A 23527-nucleotide genomic window follows, 5' to 3' on the forward strand; every position below is an offset into this window, starting at 1 on the left:
ATGGTCACCAATAAGAAAGAAGGTAAAGGAAGGAAACCTCACAGCAAAAGATCATAGGAAGCTCAATTTCTCTTTGACATAGAATTAAACTCTGATGCTCTGTTAAAGCAATGTGTTAAAGTAATCTAAAAACAAAAAGCAATTCAAATCAATTGGCAATCTACAAAAAGAGTTAAAGATTTTAAAAGCTATTATTAAAATTGCTATATTGGTCTATTATGCTATGTTATATGTGTGTACATATTGTATGTCCACATGGGAAAATTTTATTAAGAGTTTTATTTTAAATGGCTTATAGATAAGATTGTCCATAAATTTAAGCTGCTAAAATCAATCAAAGATACATTTTAATTTGCGTGACCTGAATCTGTGTATCATATGTTTTGAACTTGTTGGTAGAAAGAAACTAAAAACATTTTATATGGTTGTGCTTAAGTTTACTGGTTAAACAAACTACACCATGTTAGATATTAAAGAGGTGTTTTCAAATACATGATTCTTAAAATTTATAGAAGGCATTGGACCTTCTGGTAAATGTTTTCTTAAGTTATTATCTAATGGTTGAAATGGTTTGCTAAGTATTCATGTAATATTGCTATTGTCAGCAAGCGATTTAGGACTTGCTCCCTCATTTCTCTATTCTAAGCCCAACTTATTCTTTCATTTCTCTATTCTCTTCAAGGTAGGAAACTAATTCTATTATGAAGGAATCTGTAGGACGCACAATTTAATCTTTAGACCTTATAAAAGAGATGGCTAACATCTTTCTGTAATAGCATAGCCAAAATAAGAACATAAATAATAATCTCATAGCTAGATTCACTTCGCCATCAGCGAAGTATACAGTAAGTAGAAAAAACCTCCCTTTCAGACAAAAGGGAAAGAAAGTTTTAAAGTGAGAATATAATTTTCCTCATGGGCATTGTCTACCTTAGAAAAACTACTACAGAACATGCCTGTGACTATAGACTTGTCGTTCAGGCCACTGAAGATTAGAGATGGGACTTGGGCACTCCCTTGACTTGCATCCTCTGGTCTGCTTTAACACAAACCAGGAGGAAAGGAAAGCTAGGCATCAGAAGCAATGGGTGGCAGGCCTATTAATGGCTGATCTGTACAGTGATCTGCCCTCAAGGAGACCCAACAGGCCAGTCCACTGCAGTGGCTTTCAATGTGGTAAGCCTGGGCTTCAGCAGAAGTCAGCTTGTGAAGAGCCCTGGCAGCTCTGCCAAGAGTTGGATCACTGGAAATGGACCTGCCCTGGAGTCGAAGGATGCCCAGGTCAGAGCCACAGATCTTATTGGCTCGAAGCTGAAAAGCCCTTCACTCAGCCCAACTTCCAAAGTGACCACTGCAGCTGAGGGGATGGTCAAGTAGGGTCAGCAACATTGCAGGCAGAACTGTAAATTTCTTGTTAGAGATGCCCCCTGCCTTTACCTGGCCAGCTCTCCTCCCAGGCCAGCCAAGTAATCAAAGTCAACAGAGTGCCTTCCCCTAGGAGGTTCACACCTCCCTTAGGATATACCCCATGTGAAGAGATAGATAGGTCTGGGCCTCTTAACTTACAAGGCCTAAAGCCCACCAGATTATCATCAAGCCCCTTCTATCAGGTTCTATTTGCCTCTCAATCAGAAAACTTAATTGTAGCTTAGACAGCCACCTTTCTTGGCTCCTCTAATAATGACTCTGTTGTTCTAAACCCTGTCTAGCGCACTTGGGCCTCATTCCTTTGTAATCATAACCTCTACTCTACCACCAATGGCTCTACTCCCAACATGTGTGTACTGATGGTCCTCTTCCCCACTTAATGCTGTATAATTGTTCAGACCTGGTTAATGCCACTCTTAGGATCACTGGTTACTATCCTCACCCTGTCTTTTATGACCTTGTCTAAATATGATCAGAGTCGGCAAACTTGGAAGGCTTCCATAGCCTTGGCAACTCATGACGACAGCCTAGGGTGGTTACTGGCGCCATAAACTAGAGTGTCAATTTGTTGGGTTAACAACAGGAGTCACTGTGCACTTACTCCTCATATGGGATCTCTGTCCTTAATGTGCTGTTCATTGTGATTGAATGCTATAACTAGTACTCAAACAGTATGTTTCACTTTGTGTTTCTATGTGGGTACAAACTGTTGAAATCTTTACTTAATATATATTAAACTGATCTTCTGTATGTAAAGAGAATTGAAAATGAATCTTGATGTGAATGGAAAGAGAGAGGGAGGGGGGGGGTTGAGGGTGGGAGGGAAGTTATGGGAGGGGGAAGCCATTGTAATCCATAAGCTGTACACTGGAAATTTATATTCACTAAATGAAAGTTTAAAAAAAAAAAAAAAAAGAATGGGATGGGAGAGGGAGTAGGAGGTAGGAGGGTGGGTATAGAGGAAAGAACCACTATATTCCTAAAACTGCATCTATGAAATTTGTATTTATTAAATAAAAGCAAAAAACAAATTTTAAAAATAAAAAATTAAGATGAGTAATTATTTAAAAGGCTGAATTTGAAAAGCATTGTTAATCTTTCTATCAAGAAAGTAGTTGATCACAGAAAATTAGATACCATACAGAATATTTTTCTATTTTGAAACAGTTTTTACTATTATTTCTACATAGCCTTATTTTTTCAAATACTTACTACTGAATAAAATGACTAAAATTTGTAACTTGCCATTATTAAATAAGACTTTAGTAATCACATTTATAATGTGAATGTTAAAATCAATAAAATATAGTAATAATATCAGCAGGTATAGTAAAATTTCTTTACTAAAAAGGCAAGGAGTATAAAATATTCAAAATGTATGTTTTATAACTGGTTATATTTTATAAATGCCTTGAGTTCATCACTAAATCTCACAATGACCAAAAATAATTCTTGTCCTGCTAAACTTCCCAATATGGGAATAAGAGTTCAGAATTTTAAAAGTACAATTATAAGGGCCGGCGCCATGGCTCACTTTGTTAATCCTCCACCTTGTGGCGCAGGCATCCCATATGGGTGCCGGGTTCTAGTCCCAGCTGCTCCTCTTCCAGTTCCAGCTCTCTGCTGTGGCCCAGGAGGGCAGTGGAGAATGGCCCAATGGGAGACCAGGAAGAAGCACCTGGCCCCTAGCTTCAGATTGGCGCAGCGCTGGCCGTAGTGGCCATTTGGGGAGTGGACCAGCGGAAGGAAGACATTTCTCTCTGTCTCTCTCTCTCACTATCTATATCTCTACCTGTCAAATTTAAAAAAAAAAAAAAAGTACAATTATAAACTCAAATTACTCAGAGCTAAGTAACATAAATGAGATCTAGGAAGAATGGCAAGCCTGATGAATCAAAATGGGTAATGTTATTAAAAATATAAGTGGTATTTCATATGAAGCTAAGAAACTCAACAATATATAACATGACAATTCACATTACATATAAAGGTGAAAATTAAGTTAAATTATTTAATATAAATTATTTAATTATAGTTATGTAGGGCTTTGTTTCCAAATTATTTTTCAAACACCAATAACATTATAAAGCTTTAATGTGAATATGAAAACATTTACTAATTATTAAATAACCATTATAGGTAATAATAACAAAGTTTTAGAAGTACAATACCTTGGTGAGTGCAGCAGTATGGTCTTCTCCACAACAAATATAAACTATTTTCTGAGATCTTAGTGACTTTAGTAAATTAGGAACATATCTATCTGAAAATTCCAATAAGAGACATTAACAGTATTTTTTTTAATTAAAACTCTTCTAAAATGTGTTTCCTCTAAGGCTTCCTAAGCTCAGTAGGCAGCAGTAACTAAAACTGTCACTCATTAATTTTTTTGGTTCAAGCCTAAGCTGTGTTCCCAGGCCTACCTATCGAACTATTGTAATAAAGGAGAAAGTAAAGAGAGTTAAGTTTTAACAGCCTATATGCCAATCTGCACAGGACCCATCAATTAAGGAATTTCAGATCTAACTGCTTCTAATTTTCCCTATATTCACATCATTCTTCTGACTCTGTGATTATTCTTATGCTCACAGATCCTACTTAAAAGTCTAAAATTTATACTCTCTGGTATTTTGTAGCAGAAGAGATACATATTATCCTAACACGCCACTGGCAGTTTTCTTACATGAAAAAAAATTCTTTCATTCTGAGAATCAGTTGTTACTAGATAAACAATTCACTTTCATCTGTTGTAGTCACTGCAATTATGTTCAACTTTACAAAATGAGTTTTTATAGGTCTAATATTGGCATTCAACCTAACATAATTATAAAAAATAAATTTCAGGATGCCAATTTGTTTCAAGTAGTCATAAATCTTTAAAATTCAAAATGTTATTTTCAAGACTCTAACATCACTCTTAGAACAACCAAAGATTAGTTTAACATATGACATCATTTCAATATTTCCCTGAAAAAAATCAAATCAATTAATGCTTCAAAACTTGCTTAGAATAATTTCACAGCTTTTTTTCCCCACCCACTGATGGTGGCCAATAATGGAACAACACTAGTTACCAATTTTAAATATACTCAGATTATCTTTTAATGAATAACCAACAATAAAGATTTTGTCTATCATCCCTTAAAATATGATCAGCAAATTAAATTTTTAAATTAACATCTCATCACCACCTCTCTACCAACAAAGTTATGGGTGTATCTCTGATACAGAAGGATTACTAACACATCTCAAATATACCTCTTTTTAAAATACATTTAAACTATAAATAATGAGAACCTACCATTTTCATCATTAAGACCCAGTTGACCGAATTTGTTGCGTCCCCATCCAAAGATAGCTCCAGAAAGAGTCAGTACAAAACTATGGGCTCCTCCTGCAGCAACTTGCATGAAAGGGATTCCAAGCAAAGACTTAATCAGCTGAGGTGAAGTTTGCTTTTTACAGTCAATGCCTAAACCCAACTGGCCATATTTATTCTGTCCCCAACAGAAGACTTCACTTGCTGTAAAACAAAAATCATAAAATTAACTATTTTTCTCACACACAAAAAAATTATTTGATTATCTATTCTGGGAGATTCTTCCTCTCACTACATGAAAAAATACTCTGCTTGGCAATTAAGTGTATTTTTTTTTGACAAGCAGAGTTAGACAGTGAGAAAGAGAGACAGAGAGAAAGGTCTTCCTTCCGTTGGTTCACCCCCCAAATGGCCACTGAAGCCAGGAGCCAGGTGCTTCCTCCTGCTCTCCCATGCGGGTGCAGGGCCCAAACACTTGGGCCATCCTCCACTGCCTTCCTGGGCCACAGCAGAGAGCTGGACTGGAAGAGGAACAACTGAGACAGAATCTGGCGCCCCAACTGGGACTAGAACCCAGGGTGCCAGCGCCGCAGGTGGAGGACTAGCCAAGTGAGCCGCAGCGCCAACCAAGTATACTTTTTAAATGGAAACAACAGCTAGAAAACCACTCTGTACTACCACATTTTAAGTTTGACTACACTGATGAATGAGTTAGTCACATAACTACAGATAATCCACAATTCCATATTCTTTTTTTTTTTTTTTTTTTTGACAGGTACAGTGGACAGTGAGAGAGACAGACAGAGAGAAAGGTCTTCCTTTGCCATTGGTTCATCCTTCAATGGCCGCCGCGGCTGGAGCGCTGCAGCCAGCGCACCGCGCTTATATGGAAGGCAGGAGCCAGGTGCTTCTCCTGGTCTCCTATGGGGTGCAGGGCCCAAGGATTTGGGCCATCCTCCACTGCACTCCCAGGCCATACCAGAGAGCTGGCCTGGAAGAGGGGCAACCGGGACAGAATCCGGTGCCCCGACCAGGACTAGAACTTGGTGTGCCGGCGCCGCTAGGCGGAAGATTAGCCTGTTGAGCCATGGCGCCGGCCCACAATTCCATATTCTATAATTACTCCTAAGAGACACACATCAAAGCTGAAGGCTTAAGCTATTAACTGTACGTTGAACACATTCAAAATTGTATCACTAGCCCTTACTTCTCTTCAATAAACTCACAAAACTCAGTTTACGTGGTATCTACATATGGCTATTTCAAAGGCAATTCAAATTCAGCATTCACAGAAGTGAAATCATAATACCTACCCTACCTACCATATCTGGACCTCTTTCTAGTGTTCCTCATTTTGGTAAATGGAATTCAGTACCACAAGTCATAAGCCCATGGAGTCATTATTAATAGATCCCTCTCCTCTTACCTCATATGCATCCAATCACCAAATTATATATACAATTTTCTTTGAAAGCAAAGTTAAGACAAATCAATCCATTTGTCACCATCTTACTGGTTGCTATAATAGTTTCCCCTGTCACTTTTGCTTCTTACTGCCACTCTTTTGCAACTTCAGACATCTTCATCTTTTTACTTACTAAATCAACTGGCATTAAACTAGTAACAAAATTTTTTTAAGAATTCATACTACGGGCCGGCGCCATGGCTCACTAGGCTAATCCTCCACCTGCAGCATCAGCACCCCGAGTTCTAGTCCCGGTTGGGATGCCGGATTCTGTCCCGGTTGCTCCTCTTCCAGTCCAGCTCTCTGGTGTGGCCCGGGAAGGCAGTGGAGGATGGCCCAAGTGTTTGGGCCCTGCACCCGCATGGGAGACCAGGAGGAAGCACCTGGCTCCTGGCTTCAGATAGGCGCAGCGCACTGGCCGTAAGACACCAGCTGTAGCAGCCACTTGGGGGGGTGAACAATGGAAAAAGGAAGACCTTTCTGTTTCTCTCACTAACTCTGCCTGTCAAAAAAAAAATAGTAATTCATACTACAAAATAATACATTTAAAAGTAAGCTTTGGGGCTGCCACTGTGGCACAGCATGTTAAGTCAACATTTCCAACACTGGCATCAAGTCCTGGCTGCCCTGCTTTGGACCCAACTCCCTGCTAACCTGCCTGGGAAACCAGTGGATAACGGCCCCAAAATTTAGGCCTCTTTTACCCAAATGGACACCCAGATGGAGTTCTAGGCTCCTGCCTTCAGCCTGGACCAGCCTCAGCCATTTGAAGAGTGAATCAGTAAATGGAAGATGTCTCTGTCTCTCTCCTTCAATCTGAACAGCAGCCTTCCCAGGGGTGGGCATTTACCATAGCAGCTATGATGCCTGTGTCTGCCATAGGAGTGCCTGCATTCAAACCAGGCTTCGGATCCCAATTCCAGTTTACTGTCAGGGCAGACCCTGGGAGATAGCAGATAATGGCTCCTGCTACCAGCTGCAGGAATTAGGGGAATAAAACAGAAGGAGCTCACTCACTCTTTCAAATAAAAAACAAAATAAATAAATAAATTTTTGCTTTTAATTTAAAAAGCTCCCTTCCAAAAACTTAAACTCACCATTCTTCCAAGAGGCAACCACTCTTTACATATATATATATATATGTGTGTGTGTGTGTGTGTGTATAATTTGAAAGGCAGTGTTACAGAGAGAGGGGGGTAGAGATAGATCTTTCATCCACTGGTTCGCTCCAAGTGGTCACAATGGCTGAGGCTGAGCTAGACCAAAGCCAGGAGCCAGGAGCTTCATTCAGGTCTGCCACATGCATGCAGGGGCCCAGACAGTTGGGCCATCTTCCACTACTTTCCTAGATGCATTAGCAGGAAGCTGGATTGGAAGTACAGCAGCCAGGAATCAAACCAGCACCTATATGGGATGCCAGCCCAGCAGGTGGCAGTACAACCCACTACATCACAGCACCAGCACCCATGTTCCAAATTCTATCAATTCGAATTCTTACAACTTTTTACTTTTACCTTTACCCAAACAGTATGTATCTGGGGAGCAGGCATTTGTTTGGCTTGTGGTTAAGACACCTGTGTCCCACAGTAGAATGCCTGAGTTTAACTACCAGCTCCAGTTCCTAACTCCAGCTTTTTGCCAATGCAGACCAGGGAGGCACCAGTGATGGCTCAAGTAACTGGGTTCCTGTCACCTGTGTGGAAGGCCTGGATTGTATTCCTGGCTCCTGGTTCTGACCTCAATCCAACCATAGCTATTAGGAGCATTTAGGGAATGAACCAGCAGATGCAAGCTCATTCACTCTGTGTATCTGTATATTTTTGTGTGTGGTGTGGTGTGTGTGTGTGTGTGTGTCCCTCTCAAATTGTACTTTTTTCTGCTTTAAGCTAGTTATTTATTTGAACATCTGCCTCTTCTATTAAACTGTATGGTCCCTAAAACTGTCTCTTAATTTATCTGTCTCCTCCACAGTTCTAGCCTAGTGTTTTAGTCATAGTAGGCCTCACTTAACTCTTACTAAACTAAAATAATAGTTATAATGGAGTCATTGAAACATTATTTTAATGGTAAAAATACCTGTCATGTTCCTTACTAACCCATGTTTTAATCTTTAGCTGATGTCTGAGAAAGTTAAATCAGTAAGAGATAAAATGCAAACAAAGCTAATTACATATTAAGCCACCTACTGTCTTTTTTTTTTTTTTTTTAAGATTTATTTATTTACTTCAAAGAGTTATACAGAGAGAGAAGGAAAGGCAGAGAGAGAGAAGTCTTCCATCCGCTGGTTCACTCCCTAAATCTGAGCCGATCCAAAGCCAGGAGGCAGGAGCTTCTTCTGGCTCTCCCACGTGGGTGCAGGAGCCCAAGGAGTTGGGCCATCTTCTACTGCTTTCCTGGGCCATAGCAGAGAGCTGGATCGGAAGAGGAACAGCCGGGGCTCAAACCGGTGCCCACATGGGATACCAGCACTGCAGGTGGCGGCTTTACCCACTACGCTACACCACAATACCAGCCCCCTAGCCACCTACTGTTTTATTCCTAAGTTTATCTATAAGATTAAATGAGACTGAGGAAGCAATCTTCCCCACATATGAAGGAACACCTTTTAACTGTTAAGTGAAAAATGAGATGGAAAAATTAATTTTATGTGTATATAATAAACAAAAATGACACCATTCACAACAGAAAAATCAAATATCTAGGGAAAAAAATCTAACAGATGACATATAAATGTCTCCATATGAAACAAAATTCTAATGAGAAAAATCAAAAGGAGACTTAAATAAATGGAGAGCTAAACCATGTTCAGTAATTAAAATATTCAGGTAGGGCATTTACCATAGTGATTAAGGAGCTGCTTGGAATGCCCACATACCATACTGGAATGCCTAGGTTCAAGTCCCAGCTCTATCTGCAATTCCACCTTTCTGCTAACGTGTACCTGGAAGAAGGGCAGGTGATGGCTCCTGCAACCCACATGGGAGACCTGGACTGAATTCCTGTCTCTTGACTTCAGCCCGGCCCAGGTCTAGCTGTGGTGAGCATCTGAGGAGTCAATCAGTGCTTGGGAGTTTTTTTTTTTTTTTCCTCTCTCTCTCTCAAATGAAGAAAACAAAATTTTAAATCAGTGTAATAATTCAAAGACTTGCTACTGATAGAAGGTTTTCCTCACATATTTAGACAAGGCAATCCCAAATCAAATCCCAAAAGTTTATTTGTGTATGTGAAAACTGAGAAGCTAATTCTACAATTTATATGGAAATAAAAACGATAAAAATCAAACAGCACAGGGGCAAGTGTTATAGCGTAGTGGGTAAATCGACCACCCATATGGGCACCAGAGTTCAAGTCCCAGCTGCACCAGTTCTGTTCAAGTTCCGTGCCAATGACCTAGGAAAGCAGTGGAAGACGGCCCAATCACTTGGGTCCCTGCCACCTTTGTGGTGGACCTGGAAGAGGCTCCTGGATCCTGGCTTTGGCCTGGCCCAGCCCTGGATATTACAGTCATTTGGCAAGTGAATGAGCAGATGGGAGATCTATCTCTCTGTCTCTGTAACTCTGACTTTCAAATAAAGAAAAGGAAGAAGAACCAGGACAATCTTGGGAAAAGAACCATAAAGTTAGAGGATTTTCTGCTCAATTAAAGTACTAAGTTCTAAAACTGAAAAAGGAAGAGAAGAGAAGAGAAGAGAAGAGAAGAGAAGAGAAGAGAAGAGAAGAGAAGAGAAGAGAACTTACCTTTAGAAAGTGCAAGTGAATGATAATAACCACAAGCAACTTGTACGATCTGGATATCTGACAAACTTTTAATGTTCCTAGAAAATGAGGAGAGAGAGCAAGATCAGTTGATTTCATTTAAAAATGGATTTTGATTGCTACTTATTTATGCTATTTACTGACCACCTACTATGCTCAAGTCGTTTTCTACTAACATAGCAGGTAATGTTACCTTTTTCCACATATACTCAATATGCCAAAAATTTATTCTAAAATCAGCAAACAATATTTAGAGATGCAAAAATGAAAGGTATGATGTAAACACCTTGGAAAGATACTATTTCAAAGCAAAGTGAACTATGCTCACACATAAAATAATCCTCAGAGTGCTTATAATTCACTTTAATAATCAAAATTTTTAAAAATCATCTCTAGAGTATAAAACAGCAACATATTTGTAAAACAAATGAATAACACCTAATTTGTGTAAAATTGATGCTTTACCTACTTTAATGTACATTCTATCAGGATCCTTAAGAATTCCTATCATGTGTTCTCCCAACTCACAAATTGGGCAATCTTCTAAGTTATCCCTCTGTATCTAAATGAGTGACATTCAATTAATTTTTTACTAGGGAAACAATTAATTCATATTTATGGCGATCATCTGATGTGCTCTCTTATTTTCTGCCTTTTTTGTTCTGTCGTGGTACTTGTATAATTTTTCTCTTTCTTTTCTGATTTTTTTGCATTAACTGCACTGCAATTCTAAAGGCTTTTTTAAATTACAAAACTCAATTAACTTTGTGGACCAAGAATCCCAGCATCTTATGTACTTCTCTTTGACCTGGTCATTTTCTGTCTTTCCTTAATAAATGTTTTCAAGAAGGGCCAGCATTGTGGTGCAGCAGATTAAGTCACTGTTTGTGATGCTAGCATTCCATATTTGAGTGCCAGTCCGAGTCCCAGCTCCTCTGCTTCTGATCCAGCTCCCCACTGATGTGCCTGGAAAAGCAGCAGATAACAGCCTAGGCACTTGGGTCCCTGCCATCCACATGGAGATCCAGACGGAATTCTTGGCTCCCGGCTTCAGCCAGGGCCCTGGATGCTACAGCCATTTGGGGAGCGATCTAGCAGATGGAAGAGTTCTATCACTCTGGCTTTCAAATAAATCAACTTTTTAAAAACAATGTTTTCAAGAAAAAAGGAGTGGCCGGTGTTGTGGTGCAGAGGGTTAAGCTGCTGCCTACGATGGAAGCATCCCACGTTAAGTACTGGTTCAAGTTTCAGTTGTTTCATTTTTGATCCAATTCCCTGCTAAGGGGCCTGGGAAAGCTGAAGATGGCCGAAATCCCTTGGGTTCCTGCCACCCATGTAGGAGACTGGGATGGAGTTCCATGCTGCCAGCTTTGCCCTGGCCTACCCAACCCATTATGATTATTTGGGGAGTGAACCAGCTGACAGAAGATATCTGTCTCTGTCTCTCTCTCTCTCTCTCTCATTCTCTAACTCTGCCTTTCAAATAAATAAAATAAATCTTTAGGGAAAAAAAAAAAAGAAAAGAAAAGAAAAAAAGAGGGAGTAGGGAGGAAACAATGTGTTTCTTGTTTCCCTTTACCTGATACTGCCACCTGACCTGATTCTGCCATATGAGAGTCCGAAGCAAGTTCTGACCAGAGTGTCGATACCCATGATTTTCAGGAGGCAGCTTCAGCAAATCAAATTTTGAGCAGGAAAAACGAGAGTTACTCTAATTCCATATTTTTATATTAAAAATATTTTTATTCAGTGGATTTATGTTCTTAACTACAAAACCTGAGAGTTGTACTGCTATAATTTAGCAGAATCCAACAAATCAGGATCCAATGCGCCTTTAAATTTTCCAATATAACAAAATGCCATCTTTCTGCAATAGCAGAATCAAATATTAGCAATGCAAAAATAGTTAGGAATTAAAAATACAGGAATATATGCAACTGTGAGTTACTTAATATTTACTGTCATTGCTTATGCAGACTAGGCACACCACACGTTGACTTGTTCACTTTATTAAGTATTTTGAAAAAACGATTATTTCAGTCTTCAAGTCTGATTTGCAAGATTAAGTAAAACATTGCAAAAAACTACATTCTCATAACCCCCTGTGATGATCCTTCACAGCATGGATCATTACTAATTACTAGTGTACTTACTCATTTTATGTTTGTCTCCTCTGCTAAACAGCTCTGTGTCTTATACCCATGAGAATCACTAGCACCTCTTACAATGCTTGGCAAATAGCATGCATGTATACATGCTATACAATGTATACAAATGTATACAACTGTTAAAGGACAAACAAATCTGTAAAGTCTTAGAGGCTGTAGTATTAAATTAGTCAAAGTTTGCCAAAACACTTTTAAGTTTTCACAGTAGTTTTGATTCAGTGATTCTCCCTTCCAAAATACAACCCCAAAGCTTGCAAAACCAAAAAATGCTCATTTCTTTAGACTTATCTACTACAGAGACAAGGAATGATGCTACTGCGGCAATACTATGTTCATCTAGATTTATTAATACAGTGAAGATGGGGGTTGCTTTGTTTTCATGGCTTTCAGGAATAAAAGGAAAAATATACATTGTAAAAAGTAAAAATTAACCAAATCAGTTTTCCATGTTTCATTTTTTTCCTAAGGGGATAACAAATTAGAAAATATATCATTAAACTGAATTTTGTAGAACTCATCAAAAGTTAGCCCTTATGCCAAGTAAAAAAAATACAATGTAAATATTGAATCATTTCAAATTTTTAAAAGACTCAAGTGTAATTAACAGAAAAGTAAAATAAGCCAAAATCAACTTAGTAAAAATATATATAAATACTGGGCCGGTGCTGTCGCTCACTTGGCTATTCCTCCGGCTGCGGCGCCAGCACCCCAGGTTCTAGTACCGGCTGCTCCTCTTCTAGTCCAGCTTTCTGCTGTGGCCCAGGAAGGCAGTGGAGGATGGCCCAAGTGCTTGGGCCCTGCACCCGCATGGGAGACCAGGAGGAAGCACTTGGCTCCTGGCTTTGGATCGGAGCGCACGGGCTGCAGCGGCCATTTTGGGGGGGGTGGGTGAACCAATGAAAAAAAGGAAGACCTTTCTCTCTGTCTCTCTCTCTAACTCTGCCTGTCAAAAAAAAAAAATATATATATATATATATATACACACATATATATATATACTAGACAAGCCAACATTCTCTATCCTTCTCAAACAGCCACTGTACTCTAAATGTTAAGGAAGCTACTCTGATATTTTTCCAACTGCAAGTCTTCATATTAGTTTACTGGGTTGAAAAAATGTACTGGGTCTCAACTAGTGATTTTTAAAGGCTACAGTACAGATCAGGGTCGGGACTGTAGCTTAATGGTTAAGCTACCACCTGCAATGCCTGCATCCCATAAGGGTAGTGGTCCACATTCCATTCAGCTCTCCTTCCGATCCAGCTTCCTGCTAGTTTGCTTAGGAAGGCAGCAGAAGATGAACCAAATCCTTGGGCCCCTACATCCATGTGTGAGACCTGAATGAAGCTCCAGGCTACTACTGGCTTTGGCCTGGCCTAGCCATGGTCATTGCAATCATCTGGGGAGTGAACCAGTGGGTCAAAGATCTCCTCTCCCCCTCTGTGACTCCACCTTTCAAATATATGAAATAGGAGTAAAAAAAAAAAAAGCACACTCAAAACAAAACAAATGTCAAATTATGAAAATGAAGTTGAATGTTCTGAAAAGTCTATAAAGCTAGGCCACTAAAACATAAAAATTGTCAAGTTGTCGACTATAAAACCAAAAAAGGTTAGGAAAAGAGAAAAAATTATATGTACACAAAATACAAAGATTCCTAGTTAATCAAATCTGTAACAAGAAAATCACACCTCTAAAGCAAACATTTTGTACTGCTTATAAATATATTAAGTGTCATTTTAAATGATTATAACATCACTAAAATGATTCATTTTAAAATGTCAATCATTTTCTTGAATGAAGTTTGAAAATGTCCTGAAATCTGTAAAAAATAAAAACAGTTAATAACCTTGGAAATTCCTCCTCTCGGAATTTGTGATAGCGGATTAACTGCTAAATATGTATAGTACTGTTGTATTCTATTTTTTTTTTTTCAACTTAATGTAGGATAGCAACACAGGCAAAAAACCAGGCACTATCAGTTGCGTTTCTGAAAATAGTAACCCAACAAGTGTTAAAGACTAGACTTTTATTGATAAAAATAATTAAAAATCTGAGGTATATGAAAGCATTAATTTGCCACTAAAACAACATAATATCCAGGTTTCTAGTTAAGCTGTGACTTTCCTAGTAATTTAAGAAAAACCTAACACCAACTCTTTTTTCAGGTTTGAAAAATTAAGACTAACAACGGATCTAGTCTCTACCATTAAGAAACACCCTTTCAGGGGCCAGCGCTGGCTCCTGGCTTCAGCCTGGTCCAGCCCTGGACGCTGCAGCCATTTGGGAAGTGAACCAGCGGATGGAAGATTTCTGTCAGTTTGTTTCTCCCTCTCTCTCTCTCTGTAACTCTTTCGAATAAATAAATAAACTTTGTTCAAAAATTAAATTTTAAAAAAGAAAAAGAAATACATTTTAGAGGCAAATGTTTGGCCTAGCAGTTAAGATGTGGGTGTATGTCCCATACAGGAGTTCCTGGGGGTTCAATGATGCTCTGGCTTCTACCTTCACCTAACTCTTAATAAAAGTCAGTGGTGATGGCTCAAAAAATTGGGATACTGCCACCTACATGAGAGAGACCTGGATTGAGTTCATGGCTACCAGCTTGTGCCCATCCCAGTCCCAACTGTTAGGGACATGTGGGAAGAGGACCAGCAGATGGAAGCTCTTGTGTGTGCACATACTCTCGCTCTCACTCTTTCTTGTCAAATATATATACATGTATTTTTTTTTTCTGGTTACTTCTAAGATAAATTTTAATGACTTTTAAGATTTATTTATTTATTTGATAGGTAGAGTTACAGAGAGGCAGAGGCAGAGGCAGAGGAGGGGGAGGGGAGGGGGAGAGGGGAGGGGGAGGTCTTCCAGCTCTGGTTCACTCCCCATATGGCTGCAACAGGTGGAGCTGTGCCAATCTGAAGCCAGGAGCCAGGAGCTTCTTCCAGGTCTACCAAGCACTTGGACCATCTTCCACTGCTTTCCCAGGCCATAGCAGAGAGCTAGATCAGAAATGAAGCAGCCAGGACTCAAACTGGCACCCATATGGGATGCCAGCACTGCAGGTGGCAGCTTTACTCACTATGCTACAGTGCTGGTCCCTAAGATACATTTTTTGAAAATATTTAGTGCTCATTTCAGCAGCACATATAGTAAAACTGGAAGGATGACACACAAATTCGTGAAGCATTCCATTAGGAAAAAAACTTAATTTTTAATCTAAAATATTCTTAATTTTTAGATTCTAAAATCAAGCAGAAATTGTTTAAAACTGAATACCAAGAAAATTTTTTTTTACCAAGTTGACAATTTCATCAATTAACTTAGTCTAGAAATAGCTATATAGCCTTTTTTTTTTTTTTTTAAACAGGTAGAGTTAGACAGTGAGAGAGAGAGAGAGAGAGAGAGAGAGACAGAGAAAGGTCTTCCTTCTGTTGGTTCACCCCCCAAATGGCCGCTGCAGCCGGTGCTCTGCGGCCAGTGCGCTGCGCTGATCCGAAGCCAGGAGCCAGGTGCTTCCTCCTGGTCTCCCATATGGGTGCAGGGCCCAAGCACTTGGGCCATCCTCCACTGCCTTCCAGGGCCACAACAGAAAGCTAGACTGGAAGAGGAGCAGCCGGGACAGAATACGGCGCCCCAACTGGGACTAGAACCCGGGGTGCCAGCGCCGCAGGCGGAGGATTAGCCAAGTGAGCCGCAGTGCCAGTCCTATATATAGTTTTAAGTATCATCATCTCATACAATTCTCCCATGTTTTACTACATTATGGCCAAGAAACAAAACTTAATCAAACTAAGAGTTTCAGAAAAAGTATTATTAATTTTGCGTTCTTTAAAGTAGTGCTTAAATTACATATTCTTATCTATTGGCAAAAAGACAGATTTTGTTGTCAAGAAAGTATAGCCTAAGGACCGGCACTATGGCATAGCGAGTTAAGCTGGCATCCGATACTGGCGTGGATTCCAATCCAGCTCCCTGCTAACATCCTTGGGAAAGCAGTAGAAGATGGCCCAAGTTCTTGGGCCCCTGCACCTGCATGGGAAACCCTGAAGAAGCTCCTGGCTCCTAGTTTCAGTTCGGCTCAGCTCCAGCCATTGCGGCCATTTGGGAAGTGAAACAGAGGATGGAAGACCTCTCTCTCAGTTTCTCCCTCTCTGTAACCCTGCCTTTCAAATAAATAAATAAATCTTAAAAAAGTATAGGGGCCAGTGCTGTGGCATAGCGGGTAAAGCCACCGCCTGCAAGGCCAGCATCCCATATGGACAACGGTTCAAGACCCGGCTGTTCTACTTCTGATCCCGCTCTCTCTCTGCTATGGTCTGGGAAATCAGCAGCAAATGGCCCAAGTGCTTGGGCCCCTGCAACACGTGGGAGACCCAGAAGAAGCTCCTGGCTCCTGATCGGCGCAGCTCCAGCCATTGCAGCCAATTGGGGAATGAACCAGCAGACGAAGACCTCTCTCTCTCTCTGCCTCCCCTTCTCTCTCTGTGTAACTCTTTCAAACAAATAAATCTTAAAAAAAAAAAAGAAATTATAGCCTAACAATCTTCACTTTCTGATAAGTTTTGTGAAATATGTTTACAGATAATGTATGTGAAATTTACAAAGCTGGCTGACATCTTTAAGACCTAGGACATAAACTTTACATCTAAAAATGACTCGGTGAGGTCAGCATTTGTGGCATAGAGGGTTAAGATGCCATCAACTCCACTTCCAATCCAGCTACCTGATAATGTGCCTGGCAGGGTAGCGGAAGATGGCCCAAGTCTTTGGTCCCCTGCACCCATGTGCAAGACCCAGAAGAAGCTCCTGCCTCCTGACTTGCCCAGCTCCAGCTGTTACAGCCACTTGGAGAATGAACCAGCTGATGGAAGATCTCTCTCTCTCTAATAAATAAATCTTTAAAAAATGATTTGGTAAAATGAAATCTAAAAAACAAACAAAAATCACTGGTAGTCTTCTTTAAACATTATAGATAATATTAGTAAACTGCAGCAGTACTTCAGAAAGTTCAAGGGGAAAATGGAATCAAAAGGCAAATTTATCTTGGTGTAAACAAATTTTGGAATTCCTGCATTTTTTTCAGAATATACATTTTACATGAACTTTCAGAAGACCTCTCATATGTATATATCACAATTCAAAACAATCCACAAAATTCTGAAAAAGTAATTAAGTTTAAGAGTAGAAATACCTTAACATACAGACTACAGTTAGTAAAGATGCTTACTTCTTACACACAAAAACAAGGATGTTTTGGCCAGCGCTGTGGCTCACTAGGCTAACCCTCTGCCTTGCGGCACCAGCACACCAGTTCTAGTTTCGGTCGGGGCACCGGATTCTGTCCCAGTTGCCCCTCTTCCAGGCCAGCTCTCTGCTGTGGCCCGGGAGTGCAGTGGAGGATGGCCCAAGTCCTTGGGCCCTGCACCCATGTGGGAGACCAGGAGAAGCACTGGCTCCCGGCTTTGGATCAGCGCGGTGCACTGGCCGCAGCACACTGGCTGCAGTGGCCATTGGAGGATGAACCAACGGCAAAGGAAGACCTTTCTCTCTCTCTCTCTCTCTCTCTCTCTCTCACTGTCCACTCTGCCTATCAAAAATAAAATAAAATTAAAAAAAAAAAAAAGGATGTTTTAGCCAAGTAATGCAAGTTGTCATTTATGTTCCCATCTAGGTTGAAAACAATAAATTGTATCACAAATATATAATTTATTATTGGGCAACTTTCAAATAAAATTTTCATACAATAAAGTTATCTTTATAACTACCTTTCTTCCCATTATAGCAGCTTCCCTTATAGCAGCTTTGTAAATTTCACATACATTATTATTCGCATACATACTATTCGCCTATGTATTACTGACTAAACGGCCTTATAGCAGAAGTGAACAGAAACAAAATTTTGAAAATTGAGACTAGTAAAAATAAGAGAAACTCTAAAATTTGCCAAGAATCATGGTTTTGAGAATACTGACTTAGCATATCAAACATGTAAGTCCCTTTCCATCCTAAAAGCACAAAATTTTTAAAATTTTAAGTTTAAAATCCTGTTTTTACAACGATTACTTATGGAAAATAAAAGCAACAAAGGGTAGGTCAATGTGAGATCACTGCCTTTCTATGAACGCTTTATATTATTTAGTTAATAACCATCTAGTTGCAAATTACCCTATTTCCTGAAAGAAAGAGTGAGATGACTAAAGTGATTCAATTTACTTATCTTAAGGAAAAATAGTCTTCACTCGACATCATCATCACTAAGAGACATTGGAAGCATATAGGAATTATGCTTTTTTAAAAAAAAAAATTTATTTGAAAGGCAGAGGAAGAAGAGAGGGAGAGAGAAGGAGGGAAGGAAAGATTTTCCATCCACTGGTTCATTCCCCAAATAGATGCAATGGCCAGGACAGGGCCAGGCTGAATTCAGGATCTGGGAACTCCATCAAGGTCTCCCCACACCGGGGGCAGGGGCTTAAATATTAGAATCATCAACTGCTGCTTTTCCAGGCAGGGCACCAGATCAGAGGTGTAGAGTAGCTGGGATTTGAACAGGCACCCCAATATGATGCAGGTGTCACAAGCAGCAGCTTAACCTGCTGCCATGCCGCAAAATCAACCCCCTTGGGCTTGTTATTTGTTATTAATAAAAGAAAGGGGAAAAATTGGGAAAGGGGGAGTGCTGTGGAATTTGGTTATATGTTCAATAAGAAAAACACATGAATATGATGCATCTAAGTCTCCAACAGATGGTTCATTAACAGAACAAGTATAAAATGTCAAACAGTTCCTATACTTCCTTTTCTTATGCTAGTGATTATGTTTTAGTTTTTTCTTTTTTTTTTTTTTAATATTTATCTATTTAAAAGTCAGAATTGAGAGAGAGAGAGACAGATACCGAAGCCAGGAACTTCATCTGGGTCTCCCAAGTGGGTACAGAGGCTCAAGGACTTGGGCCATTTTCCACTGCTTTCCCAGTGCATTAACAGGTAGCTAAATCAGAAGCAAAGCAGCCAGGACTCAAAGTGGCACCCATATGGGATGCTGGCATTATAGGCAGTGGCTTAACCCATTATACCACAATGCCGGCTCTATGTATTCATTCTTAGAACAAAAAATATTATCAGTGTTAAAAACAAAATGCAGGGGCAGGGTGTAGATGGGTTCCCTGGCTCCTGATATGGGCCTGGTCCAGCCCTGGCTGTAGCAGACATTTGGTTAAGTGAACCAGAGACAGAAGGTTGGTTTCTTTCTCTCTCTCTCTCTCTCTCTCTCTCTCTCTCTCTCTCTGTCGCTTCCTCTCTGTCCTTCAAAAAAAATAAATAAATAAAACTCTTTCCATAAAGAAAAAACTATACCTTGGTTCCCTACCAAGCTCTTTTTGTCTGCATTAACTATTACTAGGAAGAAAAGAACAGAGTTGGAAGAAGCAAGAATTTTAAGATTACAAGTTAGTCTATTATTTAAGTATCTAAAATAAACAATATTATTTAAAGTTTTTGTTTGTTTTTATTATTATCTAAATGTGGAGGACTACAACATTGCTAGGGAATTATTAATTTTTAAATAAATTCTAGAATGAGTTAACGGTTAACATAAATTATGCTTTCTGCTATATCAACAAGTGTAAAGTGACTGAAATCCTTTTACATTAAGTATGTTAGACTTTGAAATTAAAACTAATAAAGGTTAAAGAAACAAGTTAAAGAAAAACATGCAGTGAGTATTTAATAAGTATTTAGCTGGAATACTCAAGATAACAATATTATTAAATTAATATATTCCCTTAAGAGAAAATTGATAATAAAGTAGGTCTCCCCATCCCCTTCTTTATAAACACAAATTCTACTGAATATGGACAGAGTAAATAGAAAAATAACCAATCAATCAATAACAACACAAACAGAAATCAAGTATCTAGCTAGTAAACTTTTAAAGACTCAAAGGAGAAATAACCAGGCACCAATGGTTTCATGCCCACAATAAACAGAATGACTTACATTAACAAATTTATTACAAATTATTATCCATTATAAAAGATTTAGGACCTCTTTGTGGTCACCTTTGTTACCTTGGTACTCTGATACATTCCTCTGATCCTAGCAGGCCAAGTTGTCCATCAGAATCGAGACCCCAAGCATACACCTGTCCCTTGTCATTTAGTGCTAATGTATGAGCTTCTCCACATGATACAGCTACGATATTTTGAGCATCCAGGGCAACAACCTGCTCTACAGAAATCAAGAAGAAAGACATTACATTCTAATTTTGAGCTTCCAAACCAAATAAAAGACTGTATTCTCATTTTATACAAAAAATAAAAAAGCTAAAGAAATGCTTAAACAAAGTAAATGTGAAAAATCTATCAGATTTGTCCCACGTGGCAAAATACAGGTAAAAACATAATATGGGTGTAATTCACTCATATATTAAGTGACCTGAACATTTTGGGGAAGAAGTTAAGAGTTAATGAAGATGTTCTCAGAATGTACTCTCCATTCAAAACCACTATCAATAAGTGTTTAAGTGGAAAAGGAATCATTGAAACAACTTGGACTGTTCGATTTTTAACATTAAAGTCATAACTGACAACATATACTGCCACAGAGCAATTCTGACAGTAATAAATCGTAATTGGCAATTTCTGAATGAAAAAGAAATTCCTCGAGATCTTATAACAAAACATGTTCTGAATATACTGAATAAAGAACTGAAAGGCATTATGAATGTAATAATAGGTAATATTAACAGATAATGAAAACTCGGTATGTTGGTAAAAATGTGTTCAAGTCTTAAAAATCAATTTAAAACACTGTCCCTTCATAAGACTATCAGTAGCTAGCCAATGACCAATCAAAATAAGTAACAGCAATTGTTTCTTTAGTCTCATTAAGATGTGCAGTGTTTGTCAGTTTTCACTAGTACTACTACAGGTTTTATGCTATTATTTAAAATTAATTATTTTTAGCTAGTAAGAAAGCTGTTAAATATTATCTTTATAAACTAAAAGCTTTAAGTTGCAAGTGACTGGATCTATCAAGGTTTCCTCAGAGGCGCATTTTGGCTCAATTAACAAATGCTGATTTTCAATGAGACTGCATCAAGGAGGTTTAATTCTTACTGCAGAGAAATTCAAATTTTATTTGAATCATTATTTTGCCTTTGGGAATAAGTTAACCCTAAGTAGCCTGGAGAAACACGTACAACTCTAAGAATGTGTTTACTTACCTTAAAGTACTATGAGATAGCTTTTTTTTTTTTTTTTTTTGACAGGCAGAGTGGACAGTGAGAGAGAGACAGAGAGAAAGGTCTTCCTTTGCCGTTGGTTCACCCTCCAATGGCCACCACAGCGGGCGCGCTGTGGCCTGCGCACCGCGCTGATCCGATGGCAGGAGCCAGGTGCTTCTCCTGGTCTCCCATGGGGTGCAGGGCCCAAGTACTTGGGCCGTCCTCCACTGCACTCCCTGGCCACAGCAGAGAGCTGGCCTGGAAGAGGGGCAACCGGGACAGAATCCGGCGCCCCAACCGGAACTAGAACCCAGTGTGCCGGCGCCGCAAGGCGGAGGATTTGCCTAGTGAGCTGCGGCGCCAGCCCATGAGATAGTTCTTAAAGCTGGTGACCAGTACAGTGCAGTTCACTCTACTAAATTCACTTTTTATACATATTTTGTGTATGTTTTTATAAATCTTATGGCAGAAGCACATATAAATGGAAAAGGAAAACAAGACTGAAAACGGCCCTCAAAAACAATCAAGAAAAAGGATTCAGATAAATCATTTGCTTACACTGAAACATCCCCACAAATCTTAACTATAAAGAAAAAAGTTAAATACATAAAAGACCTGTTATTTCTTAAGGGGGCTTCAGAAATCAATCTCAAGAACAATCCTCAAAGGAAGCAGAAAATGACAGGATGATAGGAGTAAATCTGAGACTGGCTGGTTCACCAATGACAAATTAAAATGTATTTAAATTAGAAAGCAATGGGGACAGGTTTTTAACCTGGTGGTTAGGAAGCCCAGATTCAATTCCTGACCCCAGCTTCCTTCAGGGGCAGACTCCAGAAGGCAGCAGTAATGGCTCAAGTATTTGGGTTCCTACCTGTCAGTGACATGGCAGACTTGGATTTAGTTCTGGGCTTCCAGCTTTGGCTAACTCTGGCCCCAGCCCAGTCTAAAGGGAGATTTAGGAAGTAGACTGGAGAACTTCCCTCTCTTTGTCCCTTGACTCCTCTCTCTCTCAAATATATAAATTTTAAAAATAATTAAATAGCAGTGGCTATAAAGCCAAAGGCATCACAATTCAAGAAGCAATCATCTATACCAATCACCACTATCACTATAAATTTACCGTGCTCCAAGCACTAGACCAAGATGAATAAAACAACTCTAACCCTCGCGAAGTTTACAGTCAATTGAAAAATAAGTTAGATAAATGCTAAAAACAAGTGTGATTAAATGCTAAGATAAATATATATAAAAGACACAAATCAAACATGAGATATTTACTTAAGTATTGAAAGACATTAGGAAAATTTTGGAAGACAGTGACTTGAGCTGGGGAAAGAGGAAGAGATCCTACATACTCATTTGAGGAAATTCACATTATTTGTTACAGCAAAACTAACTGAAAGCAAAGCCAAAAAACTGAAAAGAAAAACAGAGGAAAGTGTTACTCATATCTCAAAGGAGTAACTTCCAATTTTTGAAGACTCTCAGTGAAAAAACAAAGATTAGTAGTTCACATGAAAACCAATTAAGACGTGAACTGTCAGTTCACAGAAAAAGAAACAAACAGCTTTTAATCATTAAGAAAAATGCTTAACATCACTGATTAAAGAACTGTAAACTGCACTGAAAAGCCATTAATGTATAATAAAATTCACAAATCTATATACTATCATTTTTACACTATTTGACCAGTTCACCTTCAAGAAACAGTTTTTCAAAAGAATGAGACCATAAGACATACATCAGTGGAAAACATTTGCAACAGACACGGCCAATAAAGACTGCTGCTCAAAATATACAAATACTTGAAGCTCAACAATAACATAAACCAAGGCCAAACAGGCAAAGTCCCAAAGAGAGACCTCACCCAGGAAGACATAAAAATGGTAAACAGGCACATAAACAGATGTTCAGTATCTTACACCATTTGAGAACTGAACATTAAAACAAACTATCATGACACACTATCAGAATGACCAAAATTCACAACACTGACACCACCAAATGCCAACAAGGATGTGACGCCAACAGAAACTCTCACTCACAGTGGTGGAAATGCAAAATGGGACAGTGACTGTGAAAGATGGTTTGGCATTTTCTTACAAAACTAAACATACTCTTACACAATCCAACAATCACACTCCTTGATATTTACCCAGATCTCAA

At 39.1% G+C, this 23527-nt stretch overlaps 1 protein-coding gene across 3 annotated transcripts in view; it reads right to left on the reverse strand.

Moving 5' to 3' along the window:
- Nucleotides 1-23527, reverse strand: part of HERC4 (HECT and RLD domain containing E3 ubiquitin protein ligase 4) — a 166547-nt gene that overhangs the window by 109836 nt on the left and 33184 nt on the right. For all 3 annotated transcript variants that reach the window (XM_062214038.1, XM_062214036.1, XM_062214037.1), the window contains 4 exons: nt 20202-20361; nt 9951-10027; nt 4730-4951; nt 3600-3691 (listed from right to left, as the gene is read on the reverse strand). In XM_062214038.1, the coding sequence (XP_062070022.1) occupies nt 3600-3691; nt 4730-4951; nt 9951-10027; nt 20202-20361 (551 nt within the window). The remainder of the gene's footprint in view (nt 1-3599; nt 3692-4729; nt 4952-9950; nt 10028-20201; nt 20362-23527) is intronic.

The sequence above is a fragment of the Lepus europaeus genome, chromosome 17 (genome assembly GCF_033115175.1).
Source record: "Lepus europaeus isolate LE1 chromosome 17, mLepTim1.pri, whole genome shotgun sequence".
NCBI lineage: Eukaryota > Metazoa > Chordata > Mammalia > Lagomorpha > Leporidae > Lepus > Lepus europaeus.